This window comes from Neophocaena asiaeorientalis, unplaced genomic scaffold, assembly GCF_003031525.2.
Source record: "Neophocaena asiaeorientalis asiaeorientalis breed wild unplaced genomic scaffold, Neophocaena_asiaeorientalis_V1.1 scaffold242, whole genome shotgun sequence".
NCBI classification, from domain to species: domain Eukaryota; kingdom Metazoa; phylum Chordata; class Mammalia; order Artiodactyla; family Phocoenidae; genus Neophocaena; species Neophocaena asiaeorientalis.
The window spans coordinates 5,827,838-5,851,822 of NW_020172451.1; the positions used below are offsets into that span (position 1 = coordinate 5,827,838).

Consider the following 23,985-nt stretch of genomic DNA (forward strand, 5'->3'; position numbering starts at 1 on the left):
AGGGAATGGGGACCCCGGAGCCAGACGGGCTCTCCCCCAGGGGAGACGGGAGCGCGGGCGGCAGGAGGCCCAGAGGGGAGACCCGGAGGAGGTGAGCAAGGGGAAAAGGACGGACGCAGAGAGAAAGAGAAGGGGGAGGTGGTAGATGGAGAGACAGACGGACAGAAAAGGAGGCACACAAAAGGACACAGGAAAAAAAAAACCCAGAGAAAGACAGACTGGAAGAGTGGAGACCAGAAAGACCAAAGAGGGAAAGGAGGGAACCGAAGGGACTAAGGAGGCAAATGAGCAGCAGGAAGGAAAAGGCTCAGAAGAGGGAGGTGTGAGGGCAGGACTTAGGGATGGGAAGGAAGAGAGAGAAGGAGAGGTGCAAGCGGAGAGGCACCGGAGAAAGGGGGGAGGACTGGGGGAGGGAGGAGGCGGCGAGACAGAGGGAAAGAGAGGAGGATGGAGATGGCTGGAAAGCTATGGACAGATGGACAGACAGGAGGGGGAGGGCTGAGGGAAGACACAGACGAAAGGAGATGCATGGGAACCAGAGGGAGGGGAGCCCAGACATCGGACACGGTGAGGGGGTCCAGGAGAGAGAGGCAGGAGACACAGGAGAAGGGAACCAGCATCGAGCATCAGGCATGGGGCATGGTTAGGGCAGGCAGCAGAGGCGAGGTGGGAGCTCCCCACGGATTTCGCAGGGACCCCGGCACTCCACCCCTTCCCCTCCTGCTCCCTCGGGTGTCTGGAGGGGGCTGTCCCACAAAGCTGAAGACACATTCTCTCCTCCCACATCTGACCCTGTCCCATGGAGGAGCTTCCTTCCTTTCCCTCCTTGGAGGGAGGGGAGAGACCCTGCTGCGCTCTCCCTGGCTTCTCTGAGCTCCCCTGGCTGCTGCGTGGGGCTCCCTGGGGTCTGTGTTTGGTGGCAGGAAGTCTTTCCTGGGAGTTACACCCTGAGTGAGGATGCCGGGCCATTTAAACTATTCCACAATTGGAGCTGAGCTGTCTTTCCTGTGGCCCCAAGGGAAACTGGGCCCTACTGCCACACCCCCATGTGTCTGTGGGTGTCTCTCCTGGGCTTTGAGGTCCCTCAGCCCTGTTTGATTGTTCCTGTATGCGCCTGTCTCCCTCTCTCTTGGTCTCTCCGCTGTGTCTGTCTGCACTCCCCAGCCCCAGCCCCACCCCATGGAAGCCTTGTGCTATGAAACCACTAATGTCAAACAAGCACCTGTGATGGGAGCACTGGGCTGGGCTGTCCAGGCCAGGACTGTGGCCAGGGAACCTGCAAGAACCCATGGCCTGTGTTTCCTCTCCCTCTGTCCTCGAACTCGCGTGCCCTCTCCCCAGCACCCACCGAAAGACATGTTTAAAAGGTGTGTTGGGAGGTTGCCCCCACTGCCTCTTGGCTGACATCCATCCATTTCCATCCCACGAAGACACGTACCTACGTGTGAGACTGGGGGCACAAGGGGCTCCAGAGCCCCAGGCAGTTTCCCTCCCTCATCACTGTGCACTGACCCTTGGGAAGTGGGAAGAGCTGTATCTGTGATCCATTGCCCCTGCTGGTCCTGTCTCAGAAGCGGCCCCAGTCCTCTCCCCCTAGAAGGGTGCACATTGACCCTCTCTGGTCTCTGGCTTCCTGCCCTTGAGGCTGTGCCACCCTTCTCAGGGGTCCCTCTGTGGTCACTTCTCCAGAGGGGGATGTTCTGCTGGCCCCTGGCCATCTGATGGCTGGCTCTGGTCTCCTACACAGACTGCCTCCTGGCCCCCGTTCCACCTTCCTCTGGGCAGCTGTAGAGGATGGGCTGCTCACCTGAGCAGATACAACCACCCTGAGAAGGGATGCCACCTTGTGCGTGCGTGTGTGTGCGTGTGTGTGCGTGTGTGTGTGCGTGTGTGTGTGTGTGTGCGTACACGAGCATGCAGGGAGGTGATTCTGGTGTGTTTCTTTTTGATGCCTCTCTTCCTTTAGGGGCAGACTGGGGCCTTGGGGACTAGGGCACAGGAGGAAGAGTCCTGGGCTGGGGGCAGTGGTTCTCTCACAGAGGCCCCCATGCAGATTTAGAGCCCAGAGGCTATTCAGGGGAGTAATTCAGAGTGGACAGTCTTGAGGGCCAGACAGGCTAGGGAGTGGCCAGAGGCGTGAAGAGAGGAGGACATTCCAGGACTTCCCCAGGCTTGCCCCTGGGGGACTGCCCTCAGGGTGGCTACTGAGAGTTCCTTGTGCTCCCCTCTGGGTCCTTCTGCCTGTCTGTCATCCATCTGTATTCTATTCTTGGCTGGCTGGAAGCAACACGGCATGTAGCAAAGCTCTGGACCTGCTTCCCTGAGGCGGAGTCCAGGCTCTGCTCCTAATGAGCTACCGACCTGCTACAGGCTTTTCTGGGCCTCAGTTTCCTCATTTGTAACCCAAGGAATGAACCTAGATTATAGCTACGGTTTTCTGGCTGTGCTGTTCCGTGCTCTGAGGGTCCTCTCCCTGTCTGAGCTGTGGGGCGGGGGGAGGTGTATACACAGATACACAGAATCTATTCTACATTATTTGCCCAACAGCTGTTCCAACTGAAGGTGTATACGGGTTGTTGCGGGCAGGAGGTGGGGAGTGCCAGGAACCCTCACAACCTAACTTTAACTTGGGTTTGGAAGTTGGAATAAGAGAACCAGGACTGAACCTAGATTTCCGAGGTGGGGAGACTGGGGAGACCGGAAGCGTTCCTTGAGACCCGTTAGCCCCATCGAGGGTATGGGTCTGTGGAGGCCAGGTGAAGAATCCTTTATTTCCACAGCCTAGGGGCTGGGTGGGGCCCACGTTCAGATCTCCTTCGTGGGCCTGCTGGCCTCTGCTTCGTGGCCTCTGCTCAGTGCGCCATGCTAGCCTCCATTTCCCCATCTGTAACCCAAAGGGGATGGATTTCAGTTCCTCCGAGGACGCTTCTGGCTCTAAATTCTAGAATAAGGAGAGTGGAGGAGGGATGGAGAGATGCTTTGTGAGGAGAGCAAGACATACAGAGAGGCTTCTCCTCGCTCTGTTCCTCAGCCTCCGTTTTCTCATCTTTTTAGTGGGAAGAATAGCTCTACTTACTGGAATTGTTGTGACAATAAATAAGACCTGGCATTTTGGTAACATTGTGCTTGGCACAGGGTAGCCACCCCGAAGATGCCACCAGCCACTGCCTGTCACACCAGGTGGTCATATGATGGCTGTTACTGTTAATTACCCCGGTGATCGATGGAAGGGCGAGGGACAGAAGGAACTCCCTGCCCCGCGCCTGCTGCCCACTTCTTCAGGCCACACCTCACTCGTGGTTCTCCCTCCAACAGGGGCCGTCGATGTGGACGAATGCTCGGAGGGCACAGACGACTGCCACATCGATGCCATCTGCCAGAACACGCCCAAGTCCTACAAATGCCTCTGCAAGCCAGGCTACAAGGGGGAAGGCAGGCAGTGTGAAGGTGAGCCCAGCCCTCCAGCCAGACCCGTGGGCGCCACCGTCATTGCAGGCGGCCTCTGTCAGCCTTGGGAGGGAGGCTGCGGGCTTCCCCGGGAACCTGTGCTGCTTCCTTGGAGGAGATATTTGGAGTCGTGGGGTGCTTAACTCTCCCTGGGTTTGAAACTTTGGTTTGTTTCTCTTTTTTTAAAAGAAATTGAAATGGAGCACTGAGTGATATATTTGTCCATCTGTCCCTGACTGGATGTGTGTGGGGTAAAGGCCTGGGGTGACCCCACCAAGGTCCCTAGTTTCAAATCTGAAGCTACCCGTGTACCCTGTGTAGCTTCCCCAAGGGAGCTGCGCCGTAACAGCCACAGCGTCTGTGGGGCTGGCTCAGGTCTTCTGTCTTGAGGATGAGAGCTCGGGCGGAGACTGGTGGCTGTGTGATGTCCGTCTGTCTGTCCAGCCTGCCTTCCCTGCACCTGGGGTGCTGGTTTGACCACGTGGCCTTCGAAACCTCCTCCCTAGCAGGCTGAAGGTTGGAGGGAAGAGCAGCCTCAGCTGTCTTCAGAGCCAGGACTTTCCAAGCCGGACAGAACCTTTGGGCACATTTGTCCCGGAGGGTCTGTGTGGTCATTCTGCCTGTCTGGGGCAGGGCCCAGCATCAGGGGGCTGGAGACAGCTCTCTACGTGACTGCTGTGCACCCCTGAGTGAGAATCAGGATTCAAGTCTTCCCGGTCTGCCCCCGCTTCACAGATGAGGAAAACTGAGGCTCAGATTGGAGGAGCCTCTCCTGCAGGGTGCCCAAGTTTCACAGTGGCAGGGCCAGTACTCGAACCCAGGTCTCTTAATTCCCACCCAAGGCTCTCTCGCATCTCCTTATCTTCTCTCTCTGAGCCCTGCCAGCTTCCCTTTTCAAAGTGTGAGATTCGTGTTAGGAAAGTGGCACCTGAGAACAAGGTGGGTGCCTCTTCCTTCTGTATATAGCTTTACAGGAGCTGGGTTTTATAGGAGACGTGGCTCTGCCTCCTTGGGATGCTGACGTTGTTTATCCATCTCCTTTGTTGGGCATCTGCTTAAGGCTGAGTGCTGGACAGATGACACTGTCCTGGGTCGCGCCTGGTTTGGCCACATCCCTGGCCTCGCTTAGGGCCCAGAAGCCGGAGTGGGGAGCTGGCGCCTACCCACGGACCTCTGGAAAGAGGCCAGGCTGGAGGCAGATAGAGCAGGCTGGCTGCTGGCAGGGCCCGGACGTTAGCTTGGTGGTTCCAACTGACACATGTGAGGCTCTGTGCAACTGTTTTCTGACCTTCTGCTCTGCCCTCTGGCAGGGCCCAGGGTGACCCCCATCTCTTCCGGTTTAAGCCCCTGACCCAGCCTGTTCCTTCTCCAGCCCAGCTCCTCAGCTCGCCTCCTGCTGTCCCCTGCCCAGGATGCCCATGCTTTGTGTCCTACCTGTTGCCCGGAAGTCCTGCAGAGTCCACTTCCAGCTTTCCGGTCTGCTTGAGCCCAGGTTGGGGGTCACACTCACTGGGTCCGGGGGCCTGATGTCCTCAGTGTGAGGACAAAAGAGAACGAGGCTTGTGAATGTGCTTCAGGAACTGCCAGGAGCCGTCTCTCCAGCCTGGCTCTGGCCTCTGCCCTCACTTCCTGAAGCGCAGAAGGCCCTGTGCCCTGGCCACACATATATATAACAGGCCAGTCCGTGTTTCTGAGACCTAGCTCAGGTTTTCCCCCTTCTGGGAGCTCCTTTCCCTCCCTTTATGTCCTGGCTAATTCCTAATGAATCTTCAGGGCATCCTGAAGATTGAATGACACACTGTGTAGCATACCAGGGCCCTGGCAGCCTCAGTGGCTGGCTCACAGTAGATACTCGGTATATAGTACGTGCTGAGCATACAGGGGAAGGTACCTTTACTGCATTGTCATCATCGTCATCTCTTCTCACCACCTCTCACAGTGGTTTTAGGCTCAGATGACATCATGTGTGGTGAAGACCTTTGAAAATCGCCCACTGCTGTATACCTCAGAGGTGATAGTTAGGGTGCAACCTGGCCCCTCCCCTAAAGGAGCTTCCAGCCTAGTTGGGGTGCATGAGCTGAAATTATGTAGCAGTGGAAATTCTTAAAGAACCGGTGAGGATTGTACGGGCGGTAATTCAGCAGCTATTGAGCTGCCGTGTGGACAGCCTGGAGAGCAGCCATCGGGCGCCGAAGGAGGGGCCGTTTGGCTCCTTGCTCCCGAAGCGCTCTGTGAATGAGCGCTGCTCTGCGTTCTGGGGACCTGAGTGGACACTGTCCCACTTGCACTGAGGTTTTCTCATCCTGGGGGACCCACCTACAGTCATCGGTCAGAACCGGTGGAGCCTGCTGGAGCGCTCACCCGTGGGCCATCAGACCCCCACTGGCTTCCCCAGGAGGACCTTGCAGAGATTTCTGGAGGCCATGGAATCTGGAGGGGCTTGCAGGCCCTGGGCAGTAGTTGCCTAAAGGGCCTTGGGGATCATCCAGGTGTTCACTTCCCGGCTCACAGGTGGAGAAATGGAGGCCTGAGAAGGCAGGGGTCTTGTCTGAGTTGGGACTAGAGCCCAAGTTTGGTGGGCCCGTTTCTCCACACTGCCATTTCTGCACACAATTATTGCTATCTGGGGCTCTCCGTTCTGAGAAGAGGGAATGAATGGTCAGTACTCAGTTGAACATAGTGGTTAAAGCGTGGCCTTTGGAGCCAGACCGCTTGGGTTTAAATCCTGCCTGTGTAGCCTGGACAAGTTACTGGACCTTCTTTTGTTTATTTGTGAAATAGAGATAATAATAGTCCTACCTCATAAAGATGGTGTGAAAATTAAGTGAATTAATGTATATAAAGCATGTGAACAGAGCCTGACACAGAGGACACACCGAATGACCATTAGCTGCTGCTACCGTGATGGTGATGGCGGTGATGGCGGTACTGACGGTGATGTTAACAGTGGTGACGCTGACGATAGCGATATTGATGATGAAGATGTAGTTGTTGTTGATATCGATGATCACAATGTCGTCCAGTATATGAAAGGGGTGAAGCCTTGTCTTTCCAACAACTCCCAGCTGGGAAATGGGGTGTTCTGGTTCATTGACTATTCGGATAAACCGTATACATATATCCATATCACCACAGAGACATACAGACGTTTGTGCCATTCACAGATGACCGTTTACCAAGAATGTGCAGTAAAAGATACGAGTGACAGAAGGCTTTCCTTTGTTCTACTAGCCCTACTCCAGGATTGGCAAATACCATGCTGCCCCCTTCTCCCATAGCAGACATCAATAATCAATCACCAGGCCCTCCAGACAGCCATTTCTACTTTAGATGAAACCTGCTTTCCCTCCCTGGGCCCCTTTATCTGCAGGTCCTGAGCTCCTGAGCTGGTGTGGGTTTTGCAGAGCCGCTCGTTGGAGTCTGGGGGGAAATGAGTTACCTTGTCCTAGAGATCTGACAGACTTTGCTGCTTACCGTGGTAACCACAGAGGGCAGATTCTCAGCAAAGCAGGTCCAGAGAATGTGGCTTCCACAGCCTCCCTAGCTCTCCCCAGGGTGAAGTCAGCCTATGGCCCCGCCATGTGGGACTGAGTGAGCCTTTCGCACCCTTCACTGTGTTGCCTTGAAACTCCTGCTGCTTGAGGAAAACCCTTTAGGAAACCTGGCACCTGAAGCAGCCGGAACCCCCTTCCGGGGACGGTTTCTCACACGCCTTCAAGGCCATCTTGCCATGTGACCAGTTCACGTGTGACGGTGATGTTGGGGCTTCCACGTGTGCAGCCACTGTGTGTCCAGGGGGCAGCCTGGGGCCACATGTGGTCAGCTTAACGCTGGCAGGGGGCTTGCTGTAGCCAGAGTGAGGTGCCTCAGACATTGTGAAAGACCCTGAGCAAAGCTGAGGAGAAATCAGTGTTTTCTTGATGATCTGCATTTTGACAGGGTCTGAAGTTGCTTGAGGTAAACTCATGGATGTGCAGAGCTGGAGTGAACTCTACCGGGCCTCCAGGGCAGCCCCTGGGTTTTACAGATGACCGCCCCGTTTGTTGCCCTCTCCAGGCCCATACAGCCCTCGTTTAGCCCACGTCACACTACGTTGATGTTTCCCATGTGTGGGCTTCTCCAAGGCAGGGTCTGTCAGCTATGACCCCTAGAACCCAGCACCAGGCCTGGCACAGGGCTTAGAAGGCCTCTGTTGGGTGAAATGGTAGATGGATGAGTCCCAGCGGTCACCTCCTCCAGGAAGCCTTCCCTGATGCCCCAGACAGGTCAGCTGTCACCTGTAAGCATCCCTCCTTCAGAGCTCCTGTCACACTGGGTTGTGATGACCTATGTGACTTCACTCAGGGTTGGGCCCAGAGCTGGTGTTGGTGGGCAGTGAATGACCCTTATCAATCTCTGGGATATCAGGAAAGGCCTCCCAGAGCCTCCCAAGCTTTGTGGGGCTTTTTGTTTTGTTTTTAATTAATTAATTAATTTTATTTTTGGCGGTGTTGGGTCTTAGTTGCTGCGCGCGGGCTTTCTCTAGTTGCAGCGACCCCGGGCTACTCTTCGTTGTGATGCGGGGTCTTCTCACTGTGGTGGCTTCTCTTGTTGCAGAGCACGGGCTCTAGGCGCGCGGGCTTCAGTAGTTGTGGCACGAGGGCTCTGTAGTTGTGGCACAAGGGCTCTGTAGTTGTGGCACAAGGGCTCTAGAGCACAGGCTTAGTAGTTGTGGCGCACAGGTTTAGTTGCTCCGTGGTATGTGGGATCTTCCCGGACCAGGGCTCAAACCCATGTCCCCTTCATTGGCAGGCAGATTCTTAACTGCTGTGCCACCAGGGAAGTCCAAGCCTCCCAAACTTTGAAGGTTTTATAGATGAGGAAGCTGAGGCCTGAGAGGGGAAAGGATTAGTCCAAGGATATCTGGTGGGGACCAGTGGCAGAATTAGGTTGAGGAAATTGGGCCCAGGGAGGTCAGTCTCTAACCACATCACCCAGCAGAGAGACGGCAGGGCCTGGATTCCAACCCAGGTCAGCGGTGGGGTCCCAGCAGTGGTCCAGGCCCCCATAAGCCTGTTTGAATGCAGTGGAAGGAGTTCCTTAGCTATGGAGTGTTAGAGGGGGCTGGGGAGACCCTTTCACACCTCCCCTCACTGCCATCAGCTCATCTGAGCCAGGCCCTGTGAGCCCTGATAGCTGGGAGATACCCCCTCAGCTAACCACTTTGAACTGCTGTCATTCTCTATCCTTTCCTCTCTAACCACACCCCAGCATCACTGTCTTTATCTAGCTCCTCAAACTTGCCAGCTCCTTCCTACCCCAGGCCCTTTGCACATTCTATTTCCCCATCCCTCTTCATTTAGCTAAGCTGCTATATCCCCGCTCACCAAGGGCCTTGTGCATGGGCCTTTAGGGGGCCGCCAGGGCCAGCTCTGTGCTGGCCTCCTGGTCTGAATTAGTTGGTCCTGTGTGTACTCTTTCTGCCGAGGGGGCAGACTGGGGACAAGGAAGGGGCATTTCATCCCCTTTAAATGCTTCAACTCATTTAACCTTAATTGCTTTGTTTTCGTAGACATTCGCTAAGGAAAAGGACCAAATTATAGCCTGAATTGGGTCTTACTAATCTTAATTAAAAGCTCTCATTTATAATCAGGACCAGACCCCAAACGTGGAGAAAACCATCCTCATATGGCTTGTTTAAATAACTGAGACCCTCTTGATAATCACTGTTTAGTCTGAACCAGCAGTGCACATCACCCCTTCTATGTGTACTTAATTTTTTAGACCATTTATTCAAGTGGTTTATTCCACTTGCATGTTCCAACTCGGGCCTTTTCCAAAATGTTATAATGAAAACTCTTGAGGGAAATAACTTTTTGTTTTGGCCACAGTATATCAAATATATTACTGTTTTCCCTTTTTTGTGAAAAGGAAAAAAATGACAACCTTATGGGCATCAGAGATCACAAAATTAGCATGTATGTAATGAATGTAAGTAGTCACTTCCTGAATTTTATATCCCCAGGGTCTACTTGTCAGTCACTCAAGTTAGGTAGATTACAGGGCATGCTATTAAGTGTTTTAACAAAACTCCTAATAACACATACAGTGATCCATTTAGTTTAACATCAGAAGAAAACTCTTAAGACCAGTTGGCCTTCTGAGGGAATAATGTCTATGACCTTATTCAGTCATTTTCATCATCATTATTACACACTTTATTGAGACTCCAGATAAAATTCTGCTTTCTGGGAGTCCAGGAAAGGGCAGTAAGAGGTGGGCTGGGAGCGGGGAGGAGGGGAAATTCTTCTTCAAGTCTTAAAACATGCAATTATGCATGCTAATGTGTGCCCTGCTGAAGATGCGCTCAAGTCCAGCAGACCAGCGGGCAGGAAGAAATTGGATGTGACTTAAAATTCCAAGCTGCTGTCAGCCAGCAATTAGGCAGCGCTGCTTACAACTGGTCCCAGATCTGCTGCAGAGTTTAGGCTTCTTGGAGTCCACGTCCATTTCGGGAAGGAAAAATTGAAAGCTCAGATCGTTGGCGTTTAAGCATTGGAGGTGATTGGCTCCCTCAGCCTCAGTTTGCCCATGTGTAAAATGTGTCCACTGGACTAGATACAGTTTAGCGTCAAGAATGTTCACTGAGTACCTACTCTGTGCCAAGCCTGGTGCTGGGGCCAGGACGTTTTCCTGACCTCCCTGGTTAGGGGAGAGACAGATTGGGAAAGACGTGATCATAACAGCACGTGGAAAGTACAGCAATGGAAATCCAGACCAGACTCAGTGGGGGTGAGGACGAGAGAGGGCGCATATCTCTGCCTGGGGAGGGGGGAGTTTGAGAGGGCTCCCTGGAGAGGTGTCATCTGGGCTAAGTTAGGAAAGCAGAGCGGGTCTCTGACGTTCCTTCCAGCTCTGATGCTCCACGGGAGTGTCTGTAGCAAGGATGCAGAGGCCTGTTTTTGTCCTTGCCGACTCAGTAAGTCCAGCAAGTGACTTAACCTTCCTGAGACCTGGTTCCTTACCCATCAAACGGGAGCAATGACACCTGCCTCCCAGAATGTGCGTTGCAGTGGGCTTGGGGAGGGGAAGCCACCTCGCCGTATGTGAGAGCGCGTTGAAGACAGCGCCAGGGCCTGCACGTCAGAGCTTTCTTTCTTCTCTAAATCCCCATTTCTCCCAGGGTTAGAGGGCCTCTGCCCCCACCCCCTCCCCTCGTCTCCAAGCTCCCCAGGCAGCAGGCCTCTTCGGCCCCTTCCTCCAGGCCCTCTAGCTTCCTCTTGGCCGCTTCTTGTTACAGAGGCTGGATTTGTTTTTCCACTGGAGGAATGCTAACCAGAAAAAACCATTATTTCTAAGAAAATAAACTACGGGCCTGTTGGCCTTTGAATGCTACTGAAGTGGATGGCAGCCTTCCCCAAAGGCCTTGAGACAAAGAGTGCCAGAGGGCTTGTGTGTGCCGGCAAGGTCAGGGGGTCTCAGAGGGTACTTGGAGGGGGTCCTCCAGATGCGCCAGGGCTGCAGCCCCTGGGAGGAGAGAGTGGAAAATCCCATCTGGCCAGCTTGGACTTCTGGCCTGTTAATTATGGCTGCTGCTGTGGCTCAGCCCCGCTCCCTCCGTGGGCTCCAAGATGCACCCTCTGTCCCGGAGCCACCCTGCCTCTGTCTGGGCCTCCTGCCCCTTGAGTCGAGGGGAGTAGAGCTGGGTGTAGGTCCGTGGAGGCCTGGGTGCCAACCTGTGTGACCTTGGGCAGGTCTGTGGACCTCTTGGGCCTTAGTGTGCGGACTGCAGAGTTCAGGGCTGGGGCCAGGATAGCCCAGGCCCCTTTGGAGCCCTGCAGCGGGCAGCTCTGTCTTCAGTGTGCCCCTTGCCATGGTGACGCACAGTGCGGGCTAAGTCTGTAGGGGTTCCAGGTGGGCCCCAGCTGGACTGTGAACCGCCCGTCCCTTCCCACTGACAGCCCCAAAGGCAGGCCTGGCCCAGCCGGAGCGCTGGCAGCAAGGCTGTCTCCACGTGAGATGTTCGTCTGTCTCTGGGTCACCCTCCCCCTCTAGGCTGGCAGCTCCTCGTGGCCAGGGTCTGGACTGAGGGCCAGGGGCCAGGACGGGGAAGGTGCTGGTATAGGAGGGAAGAAGTCGGGGAGGTGGCTTGATCCTCCACGAGGACCGTGGGCCCTGGCTCCCTGTTCACAGAGACGTGGGGAATTCTTCAGGTGATTGTGTCAAGGTTAGGATGGTGGAGTCTGGAAGCAGCCTGCCTGGCTTCTTCCAGTTTTGGCTTTGCCACTTACTAGCTGGGCGGTCTTGCGCAAGTCACTTCAGCTCTCTGAGCCTCAGTTTCTCTTTCTGTGATGAGAGAAGTTAAGCCCTTCTTACCTGGCCTATAGTAAGGGTTTAGCCACCTGCAATTAGAAGGTGGGGGTGGGGAGTTGTTCCCGAGCTTATTGTCATTAGAGAGAAACTCCACTGGGGATTTGGAGAGAAAGAGAATGAAATCAAACTGCACCAGGGCGGCTCCGGCCCTTGCTGCTGGAGCACAGAGGGTGGCCTGTGAGGTTAGGGGAAGACGCCTGGGCTGGGAGTCTTGGTTCAAGCTGCTGTCGGCCTCGACCTGCTGATAGGTTAGCTCCGCAGTTTCCCTCTCTGGGCTCAGTTACCCCTTCAGCAAATCCAGGGGCGCATCAGTGGAGCTCTAAGACCCCAGCTTACCCATTCCAAGCGGCGGCTCAGGCTTTCAGGCAACATTCAATGATCCTCTTGTTGAGTTCCAAGGGGGTTGGGCCCGTGGAACAGCCCCTCTGAGCCTGCAGTTTGCTCAGCGGGTGGGAGAATGACCATGCCTCTGACTGGTGGGAGAGAGGTGGGAGCCTCAGCTCTGGGCTGGCAGCCTCCTGGGGCTCCTCCTCACTTCCATCTTGAACACTCGGATAGGTGAGCTCTCTGCCAACCAGGGTGCTTCGGTACCCACCGGGCCCGATGTCGGAGCCTGGGGACAGACCCCAGTGAAGGGTCCAGGGTGCTTTGGAGGGAGAAAAGGAGTAATTAACTGGTCCTTTGGGTTTGCTAGGCCAGTCCTGCCTGTTACTGTTACTTGGGAACCACAAAGCCCACCTTGAGGCCGTGCTGGGCAGGTGGCATTCGAGGTCAGTCCAAGGTGAGCATCTGCACCCCAGAGACTCGCCAGCACGGTGGACGAGAGTGCCGAGAGCATTAACTTAGGAAAACAGCTGTGTTGAGATATGATCCACATACCGTACAATGCACCCACTTAAAGTATACGATTCAGTACTTACAGAGTTGTGTATCCATCACCGAAATCAACTTTAGACCCTTTTCATTACAACAGAAAGAAACCCTGTACCCCTTAGCCATCACTCCCCAGCCCCGCAGTCCCCAGAAACCACTAATCTGCTTTCTGTCTCAATAGTTGTGGCCTTTCTGGAGACTTCATATAAATGGAATCCTACAAAACGTGGCCCTTTGTGACTGAGACGGCATCCTCTGAAGTCAGGTAGCCTGGCTCACTTCCTGGCTCCACGGGTATTAGCCGTGTGACCTTGGGCAGGGCAGGTAACACCTATGAGCCTTGGTTTCCCTTGCTGTCAGAAAAAGATGTCGGTACCCACTGCTCAGGGTGCTCATAGCAAAGGGCCTGCGTACGGCCTCACACGTCCGCGGAGGCTCCAGTCAAGATGGCAACTCATTCGTTCAATGCCGAGCAGACTTTTGAGGAGACACCATGCTACTGCTGAGCCTGCAGCCGAACAGGACACAGTTCTTGCCCCATGGAACTCACAGCTTCGAAGGACACATACATCACCAGTGAGAGTAGCGATAGTGTCCATTCAAGGAGCTGTGGCATCCAGAGGGTGGGGAAGAGCCCTGTCTGCCAGGGGATCTGCAAGAGCTTCAGGGAGGAGCTGATGCTGGGGCTCAGTCTGCAGAAGGGTGTAGGTGTCTGTGAAGGGGAAGGAGCTCCGGGCAGCACAAGCAGAAGCGTGGAGGAGGCCCGAAGCCGTCCGGGCCACTGGGAGAGGTCAGCCAGCAGCTCAGACCCCATGGTTACCTTGGATCATGGGTTGGCTGGGGGGAGGACCTTCCCACCCTCTGGCTGAGCCATGGTCATTGTGTGCAGTTAGGAATGAAAAAGTATATAGATTTGTGTTGGTTTTGCATGACCTTTGACCTTTCCCATAATTAACTGCTGGGCCCACTTCTGGCATTGTCTCAGCAGAAGGGAAACCTGATCGATGGATGCCAGGGGTCCACCGAGAGCGGGTCTCATTACTCAGTCATTACAAACCCAGAGCTTAACCCTGTGCCACCGGCAACGGGGGGGAGGCTTAATCCTTCCTGCTAGGCGGCCCTGCGAAACTACCTTCCCGCGAATGTAATTAGCCAACAAACTGGATTAAGATTTATTCACCAATAAGGACTCAACTTCCTAAGCCATACATCTCTCCCAGAATGGCTGCCTGATCTAAGGAGTGCACGGTTTTTCCTAAAGCCCCCAGACAAAGGAGAAGACATGCAAACGCCCAGCCAGGGAAGAGTTCTTTGTTAGAGCATTTGGTCTCCACTGTCTGCAAGGAATTTTGAGAAAAATGCCAATTTCAAGGGGAAACGCGAAGGTATTTCCGGTAGTGATCTCTGAGAGCGGAGAATCCCCATTTTGAGAACCTTTCCGGTCAGTCTGATTTTTAGGACTAAAATGCCCTAAGTGGTATTAAAATGAGAAGAATCTCTGACTCGTTGTAGTAGAATCTCTTATAGGCACTACAGAGTAGATATATACTTTACGGGGCAGCGCGAATCGGTTTTGAGTTAAATGAAGAAAGCCGTACTCATCCCACTCGAGTCCTTACCAGTGTTGCTGGCACATAACCGCAGCTGTGGGATCGTGTGTGCCTACTGCCGTTTTACTATAGGAAAAGTGGAACTGCCTGACCTTTTAAAATCCCATGAGCAGCTCCCCGTGCTGTTTTTCTCTGCTCCGTTGGATGTTGGAAGCTGTTTTCTGTTGGGAATTGAGTTCTCATTAAAAAAAAAAAAATCCAGGCTGGAGAAGGAGCAGGGATGTTTAAGGCGAGCTGTTGAGACTTCTCATCCTCAGCGTTCAGGTCAGATTTTTTGTCCTGCCCACTTTCTCTGGTATGAACCATCTCTGTCACCGCCCCTCAACCTCAAGAGCAGGTACAGACCTTGGAAATAAAAGCAGTGATGCACGTGACATCTCGTCCCCACCTTTCTCCTTGATAACTTTTTGGAGCATGAAGCACCTTTTATAAGTATTCATCTCATGCACCCCGAGGATGTGGCTCCAACGGGAACAGAGCCTGCGTCTGAACGCAGCCCCTGGCTGGAGGCCTGAAGACAAGGTCCTCAGCCATGCTAGGCCTCGTTCTCGGCATCAGTAAAATGGAATCAGCAGTCACACCTGCTTTCCACACAGCTTCATCACTCCGATCTCTGCTTCTGTGGTCCTGTGGCTGTCTTCCCTCTGTATGTCTGTGCTTTCACATGGTTTTCTCCTTCCTGTCCTAACATCCTCTCTGTGCATCTATATCCAAATTTCCTTCTTATAAGAACACCAGTCACTGGTTTAGGCCCACCCTACTCCACTGCAGCCTTACCTAAAATTTGATTACAACTGCAAAGATCCTATTTCCAAATCAAGTCCCATTCACAAGTACTGAGGGTTAGGACATCAACACTTCTTTTCGGGGGACACAGTCCAACTCACAACAGTCCTTTAAGAGTAAATATCTAGATCAGTCTCCCAAGGCAAAAGAAATAAAAGCAAAAATAAACAAATGAGACCTAATCCAACTTAAAAGCTCTTACACAGCAAAGGAAACCATAAACAAAACGAAAAGACAATGTATGGAATAGGAGAAAATATTTGCAAATGATGTGACCAACAAGGGCTTAATTTCCAAAATATACAAACAGCTCATACAACTCAGTATCGAAAAAACTAAACAAAACAAAAAAACAAAAAACCCAATCAAAAAATGAGCAGAAGATCTAAATAGACATTTCCCCAAAGAAGACATACAGATGGCCAACAGGCACATGAAAAGATGCTCAAGATCACTAATTATCAGAAATGCAAATCAAGACCACGATGGGGTAGCAGCTCACACCAGTCAGAACGGCCATCATCAAAAAGTCTACAAGTAATAAACGCTGGAGGGGGTGTGGAGAAAGGGGACGCTCCTACACTGTTGGTAGGAATGTAAGTTGGTGCAGCCACTATGGAAAACAGTATGGAGCTTCCTTAAAAAACTAAAAATAGAGCTATTATATGATCTAGCAATCCCACTCCTGGGCATATATCCAGAAAAGATGAAAACTCTAATTCAAGAAGATACACGCACCCTGATGTTCATAGCAGCACTATTTACAATAGCCAAGACATGGAGGCAACTCAAGTACCCGTCAACGGACAGTTGGTTTAGAAGATGTGAGATACACACACACGCACGCGCGAGCACACACACACGCACACACAATGGAATATTACTCAGCCATAAAAAAGAATGAAATAATGCCATTTGCAGCAACATGGATGGACCTAGAGATGATCATACTAAGTGAAGTGAGTCAGACAGAGAAAGACAAATATATGATATCACTTACACGTGGAATCTAAAAAATAATACAAATGGTGCTATACGCAGAGCAGAAGCAGACTCACATACATAGAAAACAAATTTATAGTTATCAAAGGGGAAAAGGAGTGTGGGAGGAAGAAATTAGGAGTATGGGATTAACAGATACAAACTACTAAGCGTAAACTAGATAAGCAACAGGGATTTACCATATAGCACAGGGGACTATATTCAATATCTTGTAATAACCTATAATGGAAAATAATCTGAAAATATATAACTGAATCACTTTGCTGTACAGCTGAAACTAACACAATATTGTAAATCAACTATACTTCAAGTTTTAAAAAAAGAGTAAAGATCTCGAGAGCTTGGCTCTGCCCCCCTCCATTCCTTTACCCTCTCTGCTCTCCAACCGCCTGTTCCTCATTCTCTGACCTTAACAGTCCTTAGAAAGTGGTCCAACATAGAGAACAGACGGGTGGCTGCCAGGGGGAGGGGTTTGGGGGAGGGATGGAGCGGGAGATAGGGGTTAGCAGATGTAAACTAGTGTATACGGGATGGATAAACAACAAGATCCTACTGTATAGCTCAGAAAACTATATTCAGTATCCTATGATAAACCATAATGGAAAAGAATATTTTTAAAAAGAATATATATATATATATGTATATATATATATATATATAACTGAATCACTTTGTTGTACAGAAGACGTTAATACAACATTGTAAATCAACTATACTTCAATTAATAAAATTCTTTTTAGGTGGTCTGAGACTGATGGGCATCTTGGAGGCCTGCAGGACCTCCTCTGGGGCTGATGGCTCTTTGTTATGTTTTTTTACAATAATAAATCTACTAGCTTTGGCAGGGATTTTTTTTTTTTTTTGGTTGATTTGTTTTTCTCTTATGTATTAAAGGAGGAGGCTCACACGATTTTAAAGAACAAAAATTCAAGGCACATACACAGAAAATCAGGGAAGGTTTGGTTTGTGAGCAGACGTTCTCCATTCAGGACGGATGCTGGGTGGGTGGGTAAAGCAGGTTGGCCTCGGAAGCCTGTGAGAGCACTTCAGGCCTGGAGATTGGAGAGGAACCGATAATTCTAAGGGGTGCTCAGATCTGGGGGAATTCTCTGGGACTGGATTAAGGGAAGAAATGTGAGCAGCAAACGTTCCTGCACTCTTCAGCGAATCAGCACCCACTGTGGCCTACATTATGGGGAGTCAAAGGAAGGAAAAGGCTAGAGTTGTTTTATGGACTCTCCAGCAATCTCTTTATAATGTCTTCTGTGTATGGTGATCGAGTAGCTTATCATTTTGATAGTGAAAATGTTGCTGTTAAAAATTATACCCAGACAGCAGGCATAAACTAGAACTATGCCAGGCAAATATGGGTGTGTGATTATCCTAATTGGGGAAAGACGATTTTCTCAGACCTTATCACCCTCAAAACAGCTTGTTCAATGGAATTTTATGGATGTGGTGACTCTATAACTGATCGTGTTTCCTTCCTTGCCTTGGTTTCCAGGAAACTCAGAGTCCTATTTGAGGCCTTCCTTTCGCCATTGTGCTGGAATTACCAAATGTATTTCTGCATACACTGCCCAGCTTTCCCTTATTCTGCAGCCCTCATTTCTTTTTCTTCATCCTAACATCTGTTCTTTTTGAAAACCTTTTTGTATGTATTTTGTAGGCTGTTTAGATGCAGGATGTTTGAAGTCACTGATGGATGGATGAATAGGTGTTTGGTTGGGTGGATGGGTGAATGTTTAGCTGGATAGATGGATGAACACGTAGGGGTGCGTGTGTGTGTGTGTGTGTGTGTGTGTGTGTGTGTATTTCTGCATACACTGCCCAGCTTTCCCTTATTCTGCAGCCCTCATTTCTTTTTCTTCATCCTAACATCTGTTCTTTTTGAAAACCTTTTTGTATGTATTTTGTAGGCTGTTTAGATGCAGGATGTTTGAAGTCACTGATGGATGGATGAATAGGTGTTTGGTTGGATGGATGGGTGAATGTTTAGCTGGATAGATGGATGAACAAGTAGGGGTGCGTGTGTGTGTGTGTGTGTGTGTGTGTGTGTTTGGATAGATGCGTGGGTGTTTGGATCAATGAGTAGATGGATAGATGGTTAGACATTTAGATGAATAAGTATTTAGATAAATAGATGCTTAGGTGAATGGAAGGATGGGTGTCTGGCTGGATATTTAGATGGACGGATGCATGCTTGCATGGGTGGATGTTTGACTGGATAAGTGGATGGGAGATAGGTGATTGGATAAATGGAAGGGTGGTCAGCTGACTGGATATTTAGATGGATAGATTTTAGCATGCATAGACAAATGGAAGGATGGTTGGGGTGGGTATCTGAATGAATAGCTTATTGGAGGGACTAGATGGACGGATAGTGGGTGGGTGGATGGATGTTTGGATGAGTGGATGCATGACTGACTGGCTGGCTATTTGGGTTGATGGGTAGGTGCACACACAAGTGTGGGTGTGTATGGATGTGGCGCAAGTGGAAGGATGAAGCTGTGAGTGGACGTTTTGATGATTAGCTTACACTTTCTTGGTACATAGGGTAAATGTGCCAGGAGTGAAATAACATATATAAAGTGCTTTGCCTATCAATGCCTGGCATGTCATGGGCATTCTAACTTACTAGAAAGGATATGGGCTTTGTAAACTGAAAGACACTTGTTTTGATCCTTGCCCTACCACTTACTATGTGACCTTGAGCAATTACGTCTCTGCCCTTTACTTTGCTTAACCATAAAATGGAGTTAAAATACCTACTCCAGAGGGTTGCTGTGAAAATTAAATAAGCTGGTATATGTTTCAGGAGTAGATACCTGCATACTGAGGTACAGCATGAGAGAGAGAGAATTCTTCTGCCCAAGCATGGAATAAAAGTCCTTCCCCTCGGTCTGACTGATCCAGCCTAAGTCATGTGCCCACCCTGGGACCCGCAGCAGTTGCTATGCCATCTACTGTCTGAGTTAGACTATTCAGGCTCCACCCGGACAGGTGGAATCAGGCCATCTTTTTTTTTTTTTGGCTGTGTTGGGTCTTCGTTGCTGTGCGTGGGCTTTCTCTAGTTGCGGTGAGCAGGGGCTACTCTTTGTTGCGGAGCACGGGCTTCTCATTGCTGTGGCTTCTCTTTTTGCGGAGCACGGGCTCTAGGTGCGCAGGCTTCAGTAGTTGTGGCACGTGGGCTCAGTAGTTGTGGCTTGCGGGCTCTAGAGCTCAGGCTCAGTAGTTGTGGTGCACGGCATGTGGGACCTTCCCGGGCCAGGGCTGGAACCCCTGTCCCTTGCATTGGTAGGCAGATTCTTAACCACTGCGCCACCAGAGAAGCCGTCTTCTTTTGAGTCACCTGCTTGAATGAAGGAAAGGAGGGAGGCAGCAGTTCGCGAGCTGCTGATTCGGATCGGATGAGAGATGATGCTCACGCGTACAGGCAGTGGACATGGGTGACCAGTCAGCAGACTGTACCCACGTTAAGAGTGTAGAAAATTCACGTGTTGGTAGCTGATAGGTGTCAGTGGAGAGGTGGAAGGATAACAGTATTCACTGGGATGGGGAACCCCAGGGAAGTGCAGATTGATGAGTTAAAGTTGGGCCGTGTTGCCTTTGGCGTGAGTGTGGATGATCCAGGGGGAGAGGTGGTTGGATTGGTGTATCTGAGGCTCTAGCAAAACGTCGGGGCTGCAGAGATTGGGAAGTAATCAATATCTGTCTTTATAAATCCATGTGCCCTTTCAAACACAAAATCTTACATCCTGCTTTAATGTTATTTAAAACGTCTAAGTGCATTAAGTATAATGATTAAAAACAATTCAAATGACTTACAGAATTGAGCCTGCTTCCCAGCTGACACTGATGGCCTCTGCAGCAGGAAACCCCCTGCGTCTTGCACCTTTGGGGATCCAGGCAACCTTATTCTTCCCTCATCGTGGCAGGGTGGGTGGGCACCAGGAGGAGGCTGTGCAGCTCAGACCCTGTATTCTAGCACTTTCAGTGCTGCAGTTTTCAATGAAGTTATTCCCTCTGCTGGCAGTGTCCCAGACAGTGCTTGATCACCTCCAGAGTCAGGGAGCTCACTACCTCCTGAGACAGGCCCTGTCTTCCAGATGGACATACCTACCCGTGAACATCAATTGGCCCCCTTGGCTTTCCCCTGCTGTGAGTAGCTCTGCCCTCTGGACCGCTTGGAGAGAGCATGGAGCTGGATGTCTCCCTGTGCCAGCTCCTCAGGCACTTGCAGGAACGGCCAGGGTTGCTCTCAGTTCCCTCTCTTCAGGCTGGCCCCTTCCTGGCTTTCACAGCTGGAGCCTGGCCTCAAAAATCCCTCTTCGACCAGGTAGAGGAGAGACTGCTTCTTCCCATGTGGTAGCCTCTTGCAAAGCACTTCTAGTACTGCTGAGACGGGGCAGTACTGCTCCTGGTTTGCCTGTGGGAACACTTCCGGTTCCACTGGGGAACTTCTGGTTCCGCTGTGGGACACTTCTGGCTGCCCCCTTTCCTGCTTCTCTGCAGAGCCTGTGGAGGTCTGGGTGGGCAGATTGAACACCCCCTCCCTTCTGCTGCCTTGGGGGGTTGCACTGGTCGAATCCCACTTACAGCCCTTCTAGGTGTGTGACCGCTGGCAAGGGTTTGGCCTTCTTGTGCCTCGGCTTCTTCGATGCCCTTGTAAAATTGGAAGAACAACGATGGTGCCTGTGTCTCAGAGTTAGCATGGGGACTGCGTCGATGATGGCGCGCGGTGTCGCCCCCCGGGACTTGGGCATAGGAACAGCTCATTGAATGTTAACTAGACTCGCTTCTGTTGCTCTCCAGGGTCTCTCAGATCTCTCTGGAACTTCAGAACTGATAGCTCTTTGACCCCTGATGGGAAATGTTGAGAGAGACTTAAAACAGGAAAAAGAGGGACCTTTACAAAGGCTATTGGCCATTGTTTACGAGACAGAAGGCTTTGTTGTGACAAGGAAACTGGAGCGGTAGAAATTCAGACTTCAGACGCTGATCTGGAAGGAAACTCTGGGGGGAGTATGTGGACTTTTCTCTCATTCCAGAGGCTACATATTTTGGTGGTGTGCAAAGTTCATTTATCTCATACCCCCTGCCTCACAAGTAATGAGGTCTCCACCTCTGGGAAGCTTTCAGATATCCTGAAAAGAGGCAGTTTGGGGGGATTTTAGATGGGGTCCCTGCGTGCTGTTAGTGTTGAGAGGGCTTCAAAGGGGGAAGATAGGGGTGGGAATCTCGCCTGCTTCTCTGTAGGGGGCATCTGAAAATCACCCCAAACATGCCTGGCATGTGGCCCTGCTCCCCAAGGCGGTGGCCAACCTCGTGGCAGAGCCAGGATCTTCATCTCTGTAACCTTTGGGCCCCCCGCCCCCAGCAAGGACTTTAGTAAACACCTGTTGAGTCATCCCCTAACCACTCATGTCCTGGTGACTTCAGCAGTGGGGGGAGAGGGGACCCCCGGGCTCTTCCTCTGACACCTCTCATGCACCTCATTTTGCAGACATCGACGAGTGTGAGAATGACTACTACAACGGGGGCTGTGTCCACGAGTGCATCAATATCCCAGGGAACTACAGGTGCACCTGCTTTGACGGCTTCATGCTGGCACACGATGGACACAACTGCCTGGGTGAGTGAAGCAGCTGTGCCCTGCCCGCTGGGCACACCCTGCCTGTTTCTCAGCTCCAGCTGGCAGCGCGGGGGGTCGTGGGAAGGATTGCCCTCTTTTGGTTCCTTGTCTTAGTTTGCTACGGCTGCCGTAACAAAAGAGCACAGCTTGAGGGGCTTCAACAACAACAATTTATTTTCTCACAGTCCTGGAGGCTAGAAGTCCGAGGTCACGGTGTTGATGTGTCTCTCTTTATTCTGAGGCTTCTCTCCCTGGCTCGCAGCTGGCCCCCTTCTCGCTGGGTGTTCACATGGTCTTCTCTCTGCGTGCAGGTACCTGATGCCTGTCTCTCTCTCTCTGTCCTAATCTCCTCTTCCTGTAAGGACACCAGTCATATCGGAGTAGAAGCTATCCTAACAACTCATTTGCAACGTAATTACCTCTTTAAAGGTCCCATCTTAAATACAGTCACATTCTGAGGTACTGGGGCTTAGACCTTCAACATACGAATTTGGGGGAAACCACAGTTCAGCCCATAACAAGGATTCTTACACACCTCCAGATTCTCCTGGTTCAAATACATACATTTTAAAAACAGTTGTGTAAAACTTATGAGTAATGCAAACTTTCTGGGTAAAATTGGGAAAACGTAGAAGCACAAGATAAAACTGGAAAGTATCTTGGTTACGCTGCTGTGTTTGCCTTCAGGCGTCTCTCTGCAGCCAGGTGTGGTTACACTGTAGTTGCGATCAGGTACCTGGCCCCTGTTATCACCCTTTTCCTAGTTGCCTCATTGTTTGATAAGTGACTAACAACCCGGGGTTGCTGTAACTGAGGGGCTTAAGCTACAGAAATTTATCCTGTCATGGTTCTAGAGGCTAAAATCTGAAGTTGTGGTGTCCACAGCGTTGGTTCCTTCTGGGGGCTTTGAGGGAGGACCTGTTTCATGCGTCTCTCCTAGCTTCTGGTAGCCTCAGGCTTTCCTTTGCTTGTAGATCACATTCTCCCTCTGTTTTCACATTGTCTTTGCTCTCTGCATGCCTGTCTCTGTGACCAAATGTCCCCTTTTTCTAAGGACACGGTCATATTGGATTAGGGTGTACCCTACTGACCTCATCTTAACTTGGTCATCTGCCAGTAACCTATCTCCGGAAGGGGTTACTTTCACCGGCACTGGGAGTCAGGACTTCGCCATCTTTGGAGGGATGTAATTCAAGCCATAATAGAGGTGGTTTGCAGCCTGTGGCAGGAAGAACGTCTCCTGGTAGAAACCACGTGGTCCCAGAGCAGATGCCCTGGTCCCCCAAGCCCTCTTCTGCTACCGGCTGCTGAGTGACCTGGGGAACGATGGCTGGAGCCTAGAGGGTAAGACCGTGGACTTGGCCGGAGTGTGGTGTGGCTGTGAACCCGTTCTTGACATCTCTGAGCCTCAGTCACTTGTCGGTAAAGGGAGGGTGTGAAGAGCAGCTGTCTCACAACGCTGCCGTGAGCAGAAATTGCGATCGTGCCCAGACGGCTGAGAAGTGTGGCCGTCCCAGGGCCCTCAGTCCTCAGAGCGGTTCCTGCAACAGGGGTAACACGCTGTCTGCCTCACTAGGTTGTGTGTGAGGACACAATGGTGCAGTGAAGTGGCTGGCCCTTGGCGAGTATAAATAGTCAACAGACAAGCATTAGTGTTACGGTAGGTGACTCAGCCACCCTTTCGTGGTTGGACGTTGAAATTCCTTGCTTATTTCGTTTGTTTTTACCATCAGAATCCAGAGGTGATTCTGGGCATAAAATTTCTTTTCTTGTTTCCCCAACTGTTTCCTTAGCAAGTCTTCCTGGAACTACTGGGTCAAAAGGATCATTTGGACTTTTTTATGGCTTTCAACGCAGTGCTTCCTGGAAGGGCTCAGTAAAGCTCCCATTGCGGCAGCTGGCTTTCTGGTGTGTGGCATGGGAAGCTGGCTTTCTGGTGTGCGGCATGGGAAGCTGGCTTTCTGGTGTGCGGCATGGGAAGTTGGCTTTCTGGTGTGTGGCATGGGAAGCTGGCTTTCTGGTGTGCGGCATGGGAAGCTGGACATCCCAAGTGCTCCGAAACATCCAGACTTAGTGGTGTATTCATCTTCAGTTCCTCTGCCTGTTCCTGTTGAAGGCATATTGGATCTCAGATGAGCTTGTTATGGGAAACAGACCCATAAACATGTAATTACACCCCCAAATAAGTGCCACAACGGAGGTCTGGACTGTTAAAGCCCAGAGGGGTCTGCAAAGAGCTACCCCTGCATGGGGTTGGGGGGTGGTGGGGCCTGACTCCTC

The 23,985-nt window shown here is 51.4% G+C and overlaps 1 protein-coding gene across 1 annotated transcript in view; it reads left to right on the top strand.

The window, feature by feature from the left end:
- The window catches only part of SCUBE1 (signal peptide, CUB domain and EGF like domain containing 1), a 169,923-nt gene that overhangs the window by 39,320 nt on the left and 106,618 nt on the right, over positions 1–23,985 (top strand). Inside the window, 2 exon segments of the mRNA XM_024737402.1 lie at positions 3,316–3,447; positions 21,577–21,705. Coding sequence (XP_024593170.1) covers positions 3,316–3,447; positions 21,577–21,705 — 261 coding nt within the window.